This window comes from Astyanax mexicanus, chromosome 5 (assembly GCF_023375975.1).
Source record: "Astyanax mexicanus isolate ESR-SI-001 chromosome 5, AstMex3_surface, whole genome shotgun sequence".
In the NCBI taxonomy this organism is placed as follows: domain Eukaryota; kingdom Metazoa; phylum Chordata; class Actinopteri; order Characiformes; family Acestrorhamphidae; genus Astyanax; species Astyanax mexicanus.
Genome location: NC_064412.1, coordinates 39,422,441 through 39,438,068, shown reverse-complemented (window position 1 = coordinate 39,438,068; position 15,628 = coordinate 39,422,441). Strand labels below are relative to the sequence as shown.

General features: G+C 35.7%; 1 protein-coding gene across 1 annotated transcript in view; it reads left to right on the top strand.

Moving 5' to 3' along the window:
- The window catches only part of myo10l1 (myosin X, like 1), a 113,598-nt gene that overhangs the window by 70,005 nt on the left and 27,965 nt on the right, over nt 1-15,628 (top strand). Inside the window, exons 4-21 of the mRNA XM_007248796.4 lie at nt 1,224-1,411; nt 2,895-3,029; nt 4,031-4,155; nt 4,810-4,823; nt 5,200-5,284; nt 5,777-5,883; nt 6,073-6,202; nt 7,459-7,577; nt 9,030-9,176; nt 9,299-9,399; nt 9,492-9,558; nt 10,439-10,531; nt 10,651-10,719; nt 10,876-10,958; nt 12,642-12,750; nt 12,889-12,969; nt 13,688-13,812; nt 15,322-15,442. Coding sequence (XP_007248858.3) covers nt 1,224-1,411; nt 2,895-3,029; nt 4,031-4,155; nt 4,810-4,823; nt 5,200-5,284; nt 5,777-5,883; nt 6,073-6,202; nt 7,459-7,577; nt 9,030-9,176; nt 9,299-9,399; nt 9,492-9,558; nt 10,439-10,531; nt 10,651-10,719; nt 10,876-10,958; nt 12,642-12,750; nt 12,889-12,969; nt 13,688-13,812; nt 15,322-15,442 — 1,899 coding nt within the window. The remainder of the gene's footprint in view (nt 1-1,223; nt 1,412-2,894; nt 3,030-4,030; nt 4,156-4,809; nt 4,824-5,199; nt 5,285-5,776; nt 5,884-6,072; nt 6,203-7,458; nt 7,578-9,029; nt 9,177-9,298; nt 9,400-9,491; nt 9,559-10,438; nt 10,532-10,650; nt 10,720-10,875; nt 10,959-12,641; nt 12,751-12,888; nt 12,970-13,687; nt 13,813-15,321; nt 15,443-15,628) is intronic.

Sequence of the window (15,628 nt, the reverse complement as noted above, 5' to 3'; positions counted from 1 at the left end):
GGTCGTTTGTATTCTAGGCCACATCACTAGCAGTATATGCCAAATACACCACAAAATATTAAACATTGGCTTAAAATGACTCAACATTGTCTCCCTCTTGTGGTAGGAGGTGTATAAGCTTTTGCATCTCTTCTAAGGAGAGCTCTCTGTTAACAGTTGAATGCAAAAATGTTGAGACCCGTCTGTTACTGTGAATAGATACATAATTGGACTATGACCTGATTTCCAAAAAGAATAAAGTTAAAGGTGAAGCATGCATAATCAGTTCTAAGTAAGAGTGCCATTGTGCTGTTGAATATATCACAGCTTTTAGAGGGATTTAGTTTTGCTTAAAGGTGTTTCCACACATTTTCTTCCTTGCAAATGGTTTCTGGTTCTGTGAGACTCTCGTCTTACTGCACTGTTCTTTTATTTAAAATGAGTGGTTTGTATATAAAAAAAAAAAAAAAAATATATATATATATATATATATATATATATATATATATATATATATATATATATATATATTTGGCTTGTTCCACTGTATATTGCACATTGTTTACAGTGGTGGTAATTAGAAACACAAAATAATTAGAAACTTTGGATCAATGCTTAAAAATAGTTGCATTAATAAGGTAGTTCATTGTGGATGTTGAGGTGTGTTCCGGATAATTATCCTACTATCATCTTCATATTAATTTTATTTTATTTTATTATTTTTTTTTACAGATTTGTGCATTCAGAATATGATATTAAATGGTATTAAATTAAATGTATTCTTTCCTCTACCAGTAAAATATTACTTGTGTCAAAAAAGCCCAAAACATGAACCATCTGTCCCCATGCTTAACAGTCGGAAAGATGTAATTTTCATGAATTTCTGCTACTTTGTTTGTAATTGCATTATTTCTGAATTTAGTGTCAACTGCCAACAGGTAAAGTTAACAAAATCAACAGCAAAGTTTTTTTTACACCAAGAAATTCTATTTTATACTTATTCACTCCACAGGGTATGTTTTGTGCCTCAGGTTTGTCCGTGTGTTAATTTAAATGTATATTCAACTGAATTGAATGTGGAGAAGATGCAGGAGAATTTTTTTTTTAGTTTAGCAGTAGAAGGTCACTGTGTGGGTGATGGGCAGTGGAGTGTATGTGTGTAAACAGACAGCTCAAACTAATGAAATCAAATTAATTCAAAGCTAATAATTAAAATGTTTTTTTTTTTTCTCTCCCCCTCTTAGACTAACATAGGCTCTATCCTGGCAGCGGTGAACCCCTATAAGCAGATTGGGGGGCTGTATGACCTGTCTGCAGTAGAGCTGTACAGTCAGCATCACATCGGGGAGCTCCCGCCTCACATCTTTGCAGTGGCCAATGAGAGTTACCGATGCCTGTGGAAAAGACATGACAGCCAGTGTGTGCTCATCAGGTACAGCTGCTTTTAATAATTCATACACTTATGCACACTTCTGCAGTTTTACAGCCAATCAAATCACTTACTACCAAGATAAACAGTTTAAATGGCCATAGAATGCCTTTCTTCAATATTCTAGTTGTTCTAGTAAGTTTAGCTGGGGTAAAAATACTATGCTCCTGATCTTTACTGTACAGATACTGTTTGCAAATTTAATAAAGTTGCTATAGATCTACAATCATTGGTGGCATCACATACAAGGTATTATGTTCTATACAATTTTAAATTCTTACAATTTTAGCTGTGTCTGAAATGCAAGAAATGCTTACTTGATGCCTTGATGCTCACACTGTCTCACTAACAAGGCAGTGTAGTTTGATGATGGTCTCTGTTTCTGAATCAGAGGGAGCAATTCATCCTTAAGCTACGGACAGCTCACTGCTAGATATGGGCGATTAGCTCATAAGACTACTGGCAACATTTCTCCCAAATTCCAAATAAAATTATTGCCAACCCCATTGAAAACCTCTGAAAACACCTGAAATGTAATTAAGAGGAAGATAGATAGTCAAAGCCATCAAACAAAGCAGAACTGCTTGAATTTGTACACCAGGAGTGACATAAGGTCACCCAAAAGCAGTGTGAAAGACTGGTGGAGAGCATGCAGAGACAGATGAAAACTGTGATTAAAAATCAGGGTTGTTCAAACAAATATTGATTTCAGATATTTCTTCCTGGGTATTACACAGATTATTATTATTAATTTGATTATTTGATTATTATTTGAGGTCTAAAAGCTCTGCATCTTTTTTGTTATTTTGACCATTTCTGCTTTTCCGCAAATAAATGCTTTTTTGGATTTTGGGAGAAATGTTGTCCGTAATTTATAGAAAAAAACAACAATATTCATTTTACTCAAATATATAACTATAAATAGTAAAATTAGAGAAAATATTACAAAATTAAATAATAATAATAATAATAATAATGTTATAGTAGCATAATAAAGTATTTAAAAATGACTTTTAAAAGCAATTATCTTTTAATTGTTAAGAATATTTAGACATTTGAATGGAAAAAAATGATATCCTAAATTTAAAAAATGGAATAATTGTTTTTAAGCCATACATAGATACATATATTGTGCAATTATTCTAAAATACAATGTATTGTGACAGGCCTGTACAATAGTGTACACTGCTCCTAGATTTGCATGGTTCGCATTTTTTCTGTTCTAGTTGTTTGTTGTGGGTTTTATTGTGTAATCTCATAAAGCAATATCTGAAGCTAATGAAAGATTTCCACAGAGTTTTAATCTTATTGGCTGCAGAGCATTAATGCTACATTTCATTACCTCTACCTGAATTAACCTGCAGGCCCTTATCAGCTCTCATAGCATGGCACTGGATCAACACTTTAAGGTCAAATAACACAAATGTCAGCTAAATGTCATTGGTGTGTATCTGTGTGTGTGTGTGTGTGTGTGTGTGTTTTGCAGTGGAGAGAGTGGGGCTGGTAAAACCGAGAGCACTAAACTACTGCTGCAGTTTCTGTCTGTCATGAGCCAAAATTCAGCTGGAACTCCGCCCACAGAGAAGACCACACGTGTGGAACAAGCCATTGTACAGAGCAGGTAATCACTCAAATACTTATAACAGACATAAAAGCACACACTGTTACAGTATAAAAATGAGTCAGAACATTATGACCACCTGCTTAATATGCTGTTGGTCTTTTTTGTCCCACCAAACTATTCCATCCTGATTAGGCATGGACTCTGACATCTGACATCATGACAAATCATGTTATTTAAACTATATACTAAAAATAATTAATTAAATCCATGTTTTTTTTTCATTTGGACTATTTTATTTTCATATGGACTTACTGTAAATAGAAACTGAGAATTGAGACATATGGTCATATAGCTCAATGCTGTTAACATTTGCATCTCAAATTAAGACATATTTGAGTAGAATTCCTAAAAATTACGAAGCCCAGGAGAGGCCGTGGATAAAGAAAAAAATTTATTTAGCGAAGATATAGCAATTCGTGATCACGTTTTCTTTTTTTTTTTGAGTGAACAATTTGCATTCCTTTAATTTGTGCTCACAATTGCTTTAATTCGTGCTCATTATGTCTTTAATTTTAAGCAAACAGTTTCTTTAATTTCGAGCAAACAATTTCTTTAATTCAATAATAATTTTGATGTGCACTAAGACAAGAAGATTAAAGAGAAAGGAGCATTTTCCACTCTTGAGCTGTTACAGGGCTGCTGTGATGATAATCAGTTATCTACATTTATAACCTGCTAATTATTAATGCTCTAGCATTACAGTTAGATAATACAGTGTCCAGATTTTGCCGTACAGGTGGCATCGCCACATTACATCATAACTTTGACTTTATATGTATATTTATATATTGTTATAACACACATACAGTCATCCTGCATCGGTAAAAAGTTGATTTCCTTTATTCATGACAGGATTTGACTGTATTTGCCTTTGGTCAGCAAGTTCTGAGAAGGACTGTGCAGGCTCTCCCCACACAGATGTGTTTTACCTTTCTCAGTGAAAAATTAATTGAATGGAAAAATTATTTATTTTCTCTCCTTTTCTCTTCTGTTCACAGTCCCATCATGGAAGCGTTCGGGAACGCCAAAACTGTTTACAACAACAACTCCAGTCGCTTCGGCAAATTCATTCAACTACATTTCTCCCAGAGTGGCAACATCCAAGGAGGCTGCATCGTTGACTGTATCCTGAACATACCATTTATACTCTATAGCATAATTCCACCCCACTGTTTCCAAAAACAGTTCCCTGTCTCTGTAATAGAGTACCACATACATTTATAACAGTGCAGCTCCTCACATAATAACTGTTTATGCTATGGTATTTTAATCAATGCATCAATTCTAAAGGCATGATCATATTTATATTTGTATATTACTGAAAATTAGGCCTGTCAAATTAATTATGTAATCAAATCATCACACAATATATACACATTACCTTTATATTTTTTGCTAACCCTAATACTGCTTAATAAGAGCCCATTAATTGGACATTAGCAGGTATGTTTACTTTGTTTAAAAAAAATAAATCTATATAATTTAATTCTGATTCTAAAATTATTCTCACTAATTGAAAATTCATTTTTTTTTTAATATAATGTAGAATTGCATTATTATGCTAATGTATTATCATCAGATTAGTGGAATTATTGCTCTTAAAATGACAGTTATATTATTTATTGCAATTATTTATTTTGAAGTTTGCACCACTCGTAAAAACAAATCACATCTATACTCTAATATATAATTACATGTTAAAATATTATTTTAGCTTAGAAACCATCTATCCCATCTTTAACATCATAACTTGTTTTTCTTAAATTTTCCTCCTCAGATTTGCTTGAAAAGGTAACAAGCACCCAATCCTGTATCCTATACATGTCTGTGCAGGCCAGGCCATAATGATTAAAAGCTGTCAAGAAATGTTGGATTCTGAATATCTAAATGTCTGTACAGACTAAAGGTCTGAAAATGTGAATGTCTAAATGTTTGAAAGTCTAAAGGTCTGAATGTCTGAAAGTTGTGTAGGCGTACAATAGACCTACAAATTACTAAACTTTTGCAAGTCTGAATGTATGTAGATTTAAAAATCTGAGTGTCTGAAGGTCTGAAAGTCTGAATATCTGAAGGTCTAAATGTCTGTAGGTCTGAATGTCATGTCAGAGAAAACTGATTTTATATTTTTTGTAGATTTGTTAAGTGTTTTGACTGGTTTCTATTCCAGAACCGTGTGGTGAGACAGAACCCAGGAGAGAGAAACTATCACATCTTCTACGCTCTGCTGGGCGGGGCAGATAAAGGGCAGAAAGGTGAATAAATAAATACACTTACATGCACAGATACTCTAAATAGACATGAGTGCAGTCGGCAAGTCATTGTTCAATGGTCCCCTTTAATGGCATGACTATACGTATTTATTAAAAGTGGTGTAATCTGAGCTTTTGATGAAATTCATTAAACATTTTTGGAGTGCTGATTTTTTTAAGTCTTTTATACCTTTTTTCAATAAAAGTTGAATGTGTTTAAATATGTGTAAGCACACTGTTGACTGTTAGAACCACTATAATAATACTTTAATCTTTAAATACTATTAAAATTGGCATTCTTAGGGGTCCAAATACTATGTGGTATTTTTTACGGTGTCGCAGCAAAACTTCATCTGCTCTTCAGTACAGCTTTTGTACTCTTTAAAAGTACAAAAGTACTCCTTATTAAAACCATGTGAATTTTGGGGTTACATTTATTTCATTATTCATTTTCAATCCTTTTACCCACTCATATACTGTATTTTTTCAATGCAGAGACATATTTCCTGGAAGACCCTCCAGAGTCGTTTTATTACCTGAACCAGTCAGGCTGTTTGAAGGACCGGAGTCTGGATGATAAGCAGCTGTACGACAGTGTGATGGTAAGACAGCTAACTGTACCACAGTGAGGCAGGATTTCACACACTGTGAGTTTAAATCTTGACTTCTACATCACCACATGACATCCACTCAGTTGCAGTAGGACTGCAAACTAGAGCTGTATGCCTAACGCGACTGACACCCATCACTCTGCTTCTGGCTCTGCCTTTGACTCTGCCTCTGCACTGCAGGAGGCGCTGAAGGTGATGGAGTTCACAGAGGAGGAGATCAGAGACATGTTCAAGCTGCTGTCTGGAGTTCTGCAGCTCGGCAACATAGAGTTCATGACAGCAGGAGGCGCTCAAATCACCACCAAGCAAGGTGAGCACAGAATACGGCCTTATAGTTTGTGGGTTAAAATGGACAGTTTAAGTTGTGTGTAAGTTCTTGGTTGGGCCTGTTTACTCCTGACATTAACATACGTTTTGTGTCTGGGTAATCTGGATTTACTTTGACGGGATTCTGTTTACATTTGTTATTAAAATGCATCCACACAGTGACTAGATGAGATCCCATTATAAATTAAACTAAAAAAAAGCATAAAAAGCACACCAACACCTGCATCATGCCAGTTTTACTTTTGTTTTAACCCATAAACATGAAAACTGTCATGCTTCAGGTTAGAGCTTAGATTGGGCCCAAAAACCTGACCCGAACCTGTGCACATTCTGTCCAAATCCACCCTGCCAGCCCCCGCCCTGCCCTGCCCCGCATCGTAATATGTCATTATGAGCTTGCGGCCATTTTAAAGTCAACATTTTTTATATAAGTAGAGCGTTAAAACTGAGCTTTAAAAACATTTTCAGGAAACACAGCACTCTAAGTCAAGTCCACAGTGTGTTTGATTTGTATAACTTATATTGTGATTATCACACCATAGCTTTATATAAAATAAAAATAGCATTAAAAAACACATGCCTACCTCACAGACTATTTTCTTGAGCCCGACCCGAGTCAGAGGAATCTGATGGGAAATCTCGGCTCGACCATCAGGTGCTGTTCTACAACACTGTGGAAAAGTAAATACCTCTTAAATTCCTGTAATGTCTGTACCAACTGAGACTTAGAGACTTGGATACCATATAAAAAAAAACACCAAGACTAGATAAACAAAGAAAATAAAACAGAATAAAGATAACAAATAAAAATGTGTAGAACAAAGGGAAACATGGGGTATAAGTTGAGCTCAGGAAACAAGGGACACCTGGGTAAGATAACGACAGGGCTGGGTAACTAACTAGACACAGGTGGGAACACTAATGACAAGGCGGGACTAAGGTGGAGAGAAGACAGAAACAAAATACATAGGAGGGAAAACAAACAGGCTGGGGGAAACATGGAAATAAACAGGCAAGAAGGCTAAGATTTAACAACGTCTTTCTCAGAAAATACGACAGACAATTTAAACCTCAAAGGAACAAACTCTACTGCTCTCGTCTATGAGTATGCATGCAGCCCAGCATGCACCCATGCATACAAACACAGCAAGAGAGACATAAGCCAGGAGTCAGACTTCAACAGGCCCTTGTGTAGTGGTTGGTTTGTAAAGATCTTTCTCTGTCTTTCTCTGTTTCTAGTGGCCACTAATGTGAGTGAGCTACTGGGACTGGACTCATTCCAGCTGTCTGAAGTTCTGACCCAGCGCTCCATGATCCTCAGAGGAGAGGAGATCTGCTCCCCACTTACTGTAGAACAGGTAAAAAATGTATACATATTTATATATATTTAGATTTAGATTTTGAGCACCTCTAATTTTAAACAAACATTGATATAATGACATTGACACAAGGAAACAGTTTGGGCACTTTTAGGGTCGAAGCAGGGAGAGGACGCTGAGAGTGGACCCAAATACGAGTATAGTTATTACAAAACAGGAAATCAATAAAAAAATGAAATAAAACCAGATAAACAAAACATAGAAACAACGAATACAAAGAGACTAGGAAATCAGGAAAACCTACAACCAAACAGACGTAACAATGTACAAGGAAAACAGGAAACACAGGACTATAAATACAGAAACAAGGCGGGAAAGAAAACCCGGGAACACCTGAGGACAGGAAATAAGGGGGGGCAGAGCTACAAATGAAACACAGGAGAAAACACTTAAGGTGGAGACTGGGGAGGAACACACAGGACCATGTGGAGAATGACACAGGCACAGAGGAGAAAAGGTAAACAAGCAGAGAGAGCCATAAAAACACAGAGACAGACACGGAACAGGGCCAGGACAAAACAGGCACACCTAAATTTAGTGTTTTTTATTGTTTAAAAATGTCCTGCATTGTAAAATAATACCAAAGTTATCCAAACTATAAAGAAAAAAAACATATGGACTAAATAAATATACAAAAAAGTGTTAAACAAACCAGAATATGTTTTATTATTTTGATTCTTCAAAGTAGGTTTAGATAACACATCTTGGCATTTTGTCAGGTTCATAAAGTAGTCCCCTGGAATGGTTTCAGCTGTGTATTGTCAAGAGTCCATAAGTTAAATTTCTTGCCTCTTCATATTTAACATTTGAGAGCATCAGTTGTAAAGTTGTAAAGAGGTAGAGTTGGTATATTTGAGTAATGTTTTAATCCATATAATAGCAAGAACTACTCAACTAAGTAAATTTGAAAAATTTAAAAGAAATTTGAACGGATCCTCAGGTGCAGTTGCAAAGACCATCAAAAACATTATGATGAAACTGGCTCTCATCAGGACCGCCCCAGGAAAAGAAGATCAAGAGTTACCTCTGTTGCACAGGACAAGTTTATCAGAGTTAGCACCCTCAAAAATCACAAGTTAACCGAACCCCAGATAAGAGTCATCTAAATAATTCACAGAGTATTTTGGTTTGTTTAACACTTTTAAGTTACTACATGATTTCCTTCATAGTCTGGGTGACTTCATTATTCATTTACAATGTAGGAAAAATAAATAAAATAAAATAAAATAAAAACATTAAATGAGATGTTGTGTCCAAGCTTTTAAACTGTATGTATGTAATGCTGTTGCAATGTAAAATTATTTATAATCAGCTGTTCATTTTTAGTATTGTCCTACCCATTATAATTCCCTCATAAGAACAAATTCTCTTCACAATATCCTCACTGTTATCACATATGACTAAATGTCCACTTTTTTTCCTGATGTTCAGGCGATAGATTCGAGGGATTCAGTTTCCATGGCTCTGTACTCTCAGTGCTTCTCCTGGATTATCATGCGGATCAATCAGAAAATCAATGGCAAAGATAACTTCAAATCCATCGGCATCCTCGACATCTTTGGATTTGAGAATTTTGAGGTGAGGTTCAACTACAGCTAGTATTTTGGCCAGGGCGTTAAAACTTTGGCATTTGACTGTACAGTCAAGTGGATTAATAACACATCTGATATCTCACACATTTACGTGCACGTGTTCCATAGGTTAACCGCTTCGAACAGTTCAGCATTAACTATGCTAATGAAAAGCTGCAGGAGTACTTCAACAAGCATATCTTCTCCCTGGAGCAGCTAGAGTACAACAGGTAATCACTTATCACTGTAATCACTACACCCTGTGTAGCGCTACGCTACTATTTACTGTATAAAAACTAATTTTTCTTATTGTGCCGTGCAGGGAGGGGATTCGCTGGGAGGCCATAGACTGGATGGATAATGCAGAGTGCCTGGACCTGATAGAAAAAGTACACATTTAATACATATTAATCAGTAACTATAATGAATGATTCACTAAATGCTATAAATTATTTCTTTCATATCAATTATTAGATTTTTATATATAGTTAATTATTAATAATCGTTTTATGAAGAGATTATTAGATTATGGCAAGGCAGGAACTGGTTCTTACCTCTTGAACCTCAGCTTGTTTGGGGAGGAACTCAATATTACTGGTTTGCTTTTTTTTTTATTAAGAAATAAACACTCAAGCAACAAAGAGTTTGGAATGCTCTGCATTTTACCATGCCGGAGCCTCTCAAAACCAGCATTAGTTCTGCTATGAGAACTCTTTGCTGTCAGTACTAGCAATCAATGCACAAAGATGAGCTTACTATACATTAAAATATAAAATAAGAGACCACTTCAATTTCTGAAACAGTTTCTCTAAATGTAGCTGTTTATAGGTATATGTTTGAGTAAAACGAACACTGTTGTTCCAAAATTAATATTTGGTGGAATAACCCTGTTTTTAATCACATTTTCATGCATCTTGGCATATTCTCCTCCACCAGTCTTACACACTGCTTTTGGATAACTTAATAGCACTTAACACTTCTGATTCAAAAATATAAGGAGTTGATTACATTCCAAAATCAAAGAAACTCATAATTTTAAGTGGTAAGTGAAAGCGAAACCCATTTCAGGAGGATCCGAGATCGGTACTCTGGACGGCTCCCAGGCCCCAAAACAGCTTTTACACTCATACCGAACGTACCAAACCCCCAGAGTAAGCATACCCGAGCCCAGATAAAAAAAAAACCCTAGTGTAAAAACACCCCTAAGTTGTTTGATCTATTTTGCAATCGTTGATTTGTATTAGTAATTGTGTTTTGGTTTTGTATTAGAAACTGGGAATGCTGGCGCTGGTTAATGAGGAGAGTCGATTCCCTAAAGGCACCGACTTTACTCTGCTGGAGAAACTACACAGCCGACACTCTGTAAGCTAGACACACACACACACACACACGGTGCAGATGGCTTTAGAACAAATATTCTCTGCGTGCTATTACTGACACAGATGTGCAAATATATGCTGAAGTTATTGATGTCTCTGCAGACCAACCCGTACTATGTGAAGCCCAGACTGGCAGACCATCAGTTTGGCATCAAGCACTACGCTGGAGAGGTGGGTGTTCTGCTCTGTTCCTATGTGTGTGTGTGTGTGTGTGTGTGTGTGTGTGTGTGTGTGTGTGTGTGTGTATGTGTGTGTGTCTATGATCACATTCTTCTCATTTTTTCAATTCTCTTATTTTTCTCTCATTTATCTTCCCCACTTTTAAAGGTTTTGTATGATGTAAGAGGGATATTGGAGAAGAACAGAGATACATTCAGAGATGATATCCTGAATATGCTGAAGGACAGCAGGTAATTACATATACAAATACACACACACACTTTTATGCTTAAAAATGATGACACTCCTTGTCAATTGTTTTTAGATCCATTAATGATACTTTGTAGTTTTATAGACTGCAGTCCTTCTGTTTCTCTGCATACTTTATCCTCCTTTTACCCTGTTCTATAGTGTTCAGAACCCCACAGGACCACAAAAGAGCAGTTATTATTTGGGTGGTGGGTCATTCTCAGCACTTCAGTATTATCTGTGATATGATCGATTAAAAGCTGGAGAGTTAATATTAAAACAAGAAGGTTGACATAATATTCTGTCTGGACTGTTTGTAAGAGTGTTTTGATTTTTTTGGAATTGGGTTGTATTTTTTATTTATTTTAATTAATTAATGGCAATATGAAAAAATGGTGGGTCCTTACAAAAGTCTTAAAAGGTCTTAAATTAAAATCTGGGTACTGTATACTGTAAATGTGCTGTATGTATTATATTTTAAGATGCTGCATTTAATGCAGGTGGGAAAACACAATGGCCTGTCATAAACATCTAATCCAGAAAGACAACTAAGATTCACAGAGAGCTTGCTAACATTAGTGGCAAGTTAGCTAACATACTAACTTTAGTGGCGAGCTAGCTAACATATCAAATTTAGATAGCTAAAGCAAGCTAGCTAATGTTACCAGGGATAGAACTAAGGTTAGTGGAAAGCTAGCTAACATTAGCAGTGAGTTAGCTAACATACTAACATTATCAGCAAGCTAGCTAACATACTACTTTAGCTAGCTTTATCAAGCTAGCTAACGTTACCAGGGATAGAACTAAGGTTATCGGAGAGCTAACGTTAGCTAACATACTAACTTTAGTGGCGAGCCAGCTAACATATCAAATTTAGCTAGCTAAAGCAATATGGCTAATGTTACCAGGGATAGAACTAAGGTTAGTGGAAAGCTAGCTAACATTAACAGAGAATTAGCTAACATACTAACTTTAGCAGCGAGCTAGTGAACATACCAACTTTATCTAGTAAAAGTGAGCTAGCTAATGTTACCAGGGATAGAACTAAGGTTAGTGGAAAGCTAGCTAACATTAGCAGTGAGTTAGCTAACATACTAACTTCAGCAAGCTAAAGCTTAGGTTGGTGGACAGCTAGCTAACATTAGCAGTGAGTTAGCTAACATACTAATGTTAGCAGCAAGCTAGCTAACATACTACTTTAGCTAGCTTAATTAAGCTATCTAGCTAGCTAATGTTACCAGGAATAGAACTAAGGTTAGCACAAAACTAGCTAACATACTAATGTTAGCAGCAAGCTGAATAACGTTAGCAGCAAGCTAGCTAACATACTAACTTTAACTAGCTTAATCAAGCTATCTAATGCTACCAGGGATAGAACTTAGGTTAGCGGAAAGCTAGCTAACATTAGCAGTGAGTTAGCTAATATAGTAACGTCAGCGGAAAGTTAGCTAACGTTACCGGGGAAAGAACTAAAAGAATTATGACTACATTTTTGGGTCTTAAATTATATTTATTGATGTCTTAAAAAATCATTAAATTTGACTTTTAAAATGGTGCAAGAATCCTGTCAACACAAGGCTTGGTGCAGTAAAACTGTGTATAGTTCATGTGTATGTTAAAGGGATTTTGGTTGTGTATCCATCACACTGAGGTCATTAAACAAACTCTTTTATTTGTTCACCCAGGCTGGACTTCATCTATGACCTGTTTGAGCAAGTAGGCAGCAGGAACAACGAGGAGACTCTAAAGATGGGCACGGCCAGGAAGAAGCCCACCGTCAGCTCCCAGTTCAGAGTGAGTGCTGCTGCTTCAACTTCTCTTTCTTCAGAGAAATAAAACTGGCTCCCTCACAGTTCTGCACATGAGGAAACTGCTAGTATTTGGATAGATCTGTTTTACTGCAGCTTACTGTATAATTTCTCCTGTCACCAGGACTCCCTTCATTCTCTAATGGCCACTCTGAGCGTGTCCAACCCCTTCTTCGTGCGCTGCATCAAACCCAACATGGACAAGGTAACTGACCATTTGCCACCTGAATAAATGTACTTAACACAAACACAGTAAATACAAAGGCATAAAGAAAAAAATAAGCAAACACTGCAACCATATACAGTACCAGTAAAAACACCTTCTCATTCAACGGATTTCTTTATTTCTTTATTTAATGAATTTTCTACATTATAGATTAATGTAGACATCAAAATAGTTAAGAAACACATATGGAATTGTTTAATAAATTATTTAGTAAACACAAAAAGTGTTTGGCCTCCACAATTCCCTGAGATGGTGATTTTGGATGAGCTGGAGCTTTACAGCTTTAAGGGAAAAGCAGCAACTGTTGTTCAGCACCTCCAGGAACTCCTTAAAGACGCTGAGAATACTATTTCAGGTGACTCTCCCTCATGAAGACACTGATAATAAAATACCAATAGTGTGCAGATCTGTTCTCAAAATTAAATGTGGATGAATCTAAAGTATAAAACATATTCTAGTTTGTTTAACACTTTTTCTTTACAAAATTATTAAATGTATATTCCTGTGAAAAATAGGCGTGCCCAAACTTCTGAATGGTATTGCATCTATATTTAAATATATGAATGTTTTAGAGAAGATAATAGAAGGTTATTTCAAAACAAAAAAAAAAACATTTTTTTTAGTTTAATTAATTTCACTTTTACAACAGATTTTGTCTTGGTATTTTTTGAACATCATTGTTTTTTTATCTCTTTAGACACCCAGCAGGTTTGACCCTGACGTGGTTTTGAACCAGTTGCGCTACTCAGGTATGCTGGAGACGGTGAAGATCCGCAGAGCGGGCTTTCCTGTCAGACGCACCTTTAAAGACTTCTTCAGCAGGTGAGCAAAAATCTCAGACAGAAATCTTTACACAGCTTTAGACTCTTAGGAACAAATTCCAGACACAGATTCAACAAAATCTTCAATTTCAAAATTTTATGCCAATGGTTAATAAACATTAGAAGTCCTTTCAACCAGAACATAGATTTACAACATAGATTCTTATATTGCTGAAAGATCTGAAAGGTCTTCTTGGATCCCAGTACTGTAGCATAATTGAAGCATGATCAGTGATTTTGGGATTTAGGAGCAGTGGTAGTGTACTGTTTTTCTTTTTTGTAGTGTGTCAAAGCATTTATATGTGCTAACAAATCTGTTTATATGAACTACTGCTTGACAGTTTGGGATAACTAGCAAATGTTCCTCTTTTCCAAAGAACAACACATTTCCATGCAGTTCAAAAACAATTCTGTCCATTACAAAATTAATTTAAATAAATGAGATGATTTTTAAGAAATAAAAATATTTGCATTAATGCAAGGTTAGAATGTTATTAGGCTAAATTATATTTAGAACACCCTTCTTTACTTTTGTTGCATGGATGAAAAACATTATAATGATAACAGAAAAGAAAAAATATACCACACACGTTACTATAAAATAAAAAGACTGCAATGGGCCAAAGAGAAAAGACATTGGGCACTGGAAGATTGGAAGAAAGTGTTGTGCACAGATGATTCCAAGTTTGAGGTCTTTGGATAAAATAGACCCTGTAGACAGCGCTTCATTTGGGCCAAATTCATGAATCTACAATAGGATAATGACCCCAAACACACCTCCAAAATGTGTCAGCAATATTTAAGAAATTAGGAGTCAGAAAGAATTCTAAAAATAATAGAGTGATCAGCAAAGTTTCAGGATTAGAACCCTACTGATCTATTTATTGTGGGACCACCTTGACCATATGGTATGGAGGAAGACACATCAAGCCAATCCATGTTGTGGGAGATTCTACAGGAAGCATGGGGTGAAATCACATCAGATTACCTCAATAAATTGACAGCTAGAATGCCTATAGTCTGCCAGGCTGTAATAGCTGAAAAAATTGCTTTTTTGATTCTTACTCTGACAATGTCTGCATATTCTGCTGACATTTGCTGTATTTCCTATTCTTGTGTGTTTCATTGAAAACAAGAAAGGTCACATTGATCCCAATATTTGAGCAGCACTGTAGGTAGTGATCAATGATTTAAGAGGATAGATCATACAGTCCAGCGGTAGAACCAACCAGAAACAATTCTAATTCAGAATTTAGAAATATTGATTAAAAAGACTGTAGGTGCTGATTTCTTTGATCAGAGTAAGTTTTAAAAAACCTGGTTAAGAAATCTAAAAAATAAATATAGCGGGATCTTAGCACAGTAATGGTATTCTCAGTGTATGTTCCCATTATCTGATTACTTAAGATTATTTTTGAACATAACATACTAACAAACTTCAATGTTCTGCTATAATCAGATCATGAAGTGCATCTTAACGATTCCATGTTGAATGCGGCTGTTTCTGCAGGTATAAGATCATTCTGAAGGACATGGGGGCGGGAGCGGAGGGAGATGAGAAGAAAAAATGCACAGATCTGTTGATGAAATATGACTGGGTGAAAAAAGAGTGGCAGCTTGGGAAGACCAAGGTGTGTTGATGTCCCTCTCGCATCTTCATCCCACGATTTTGTTATTTTCTAGTTCAAAAATGCAGCAAGAGAAATTTACTTGAATGCAATTTGTTTTGTAATGTTACAATGTTATAAAAGCCATATAAAGAATATAAAGTTAATGTTTGATTGCCATTAATATTTTTTTTTTTTTCGTAATGTGAA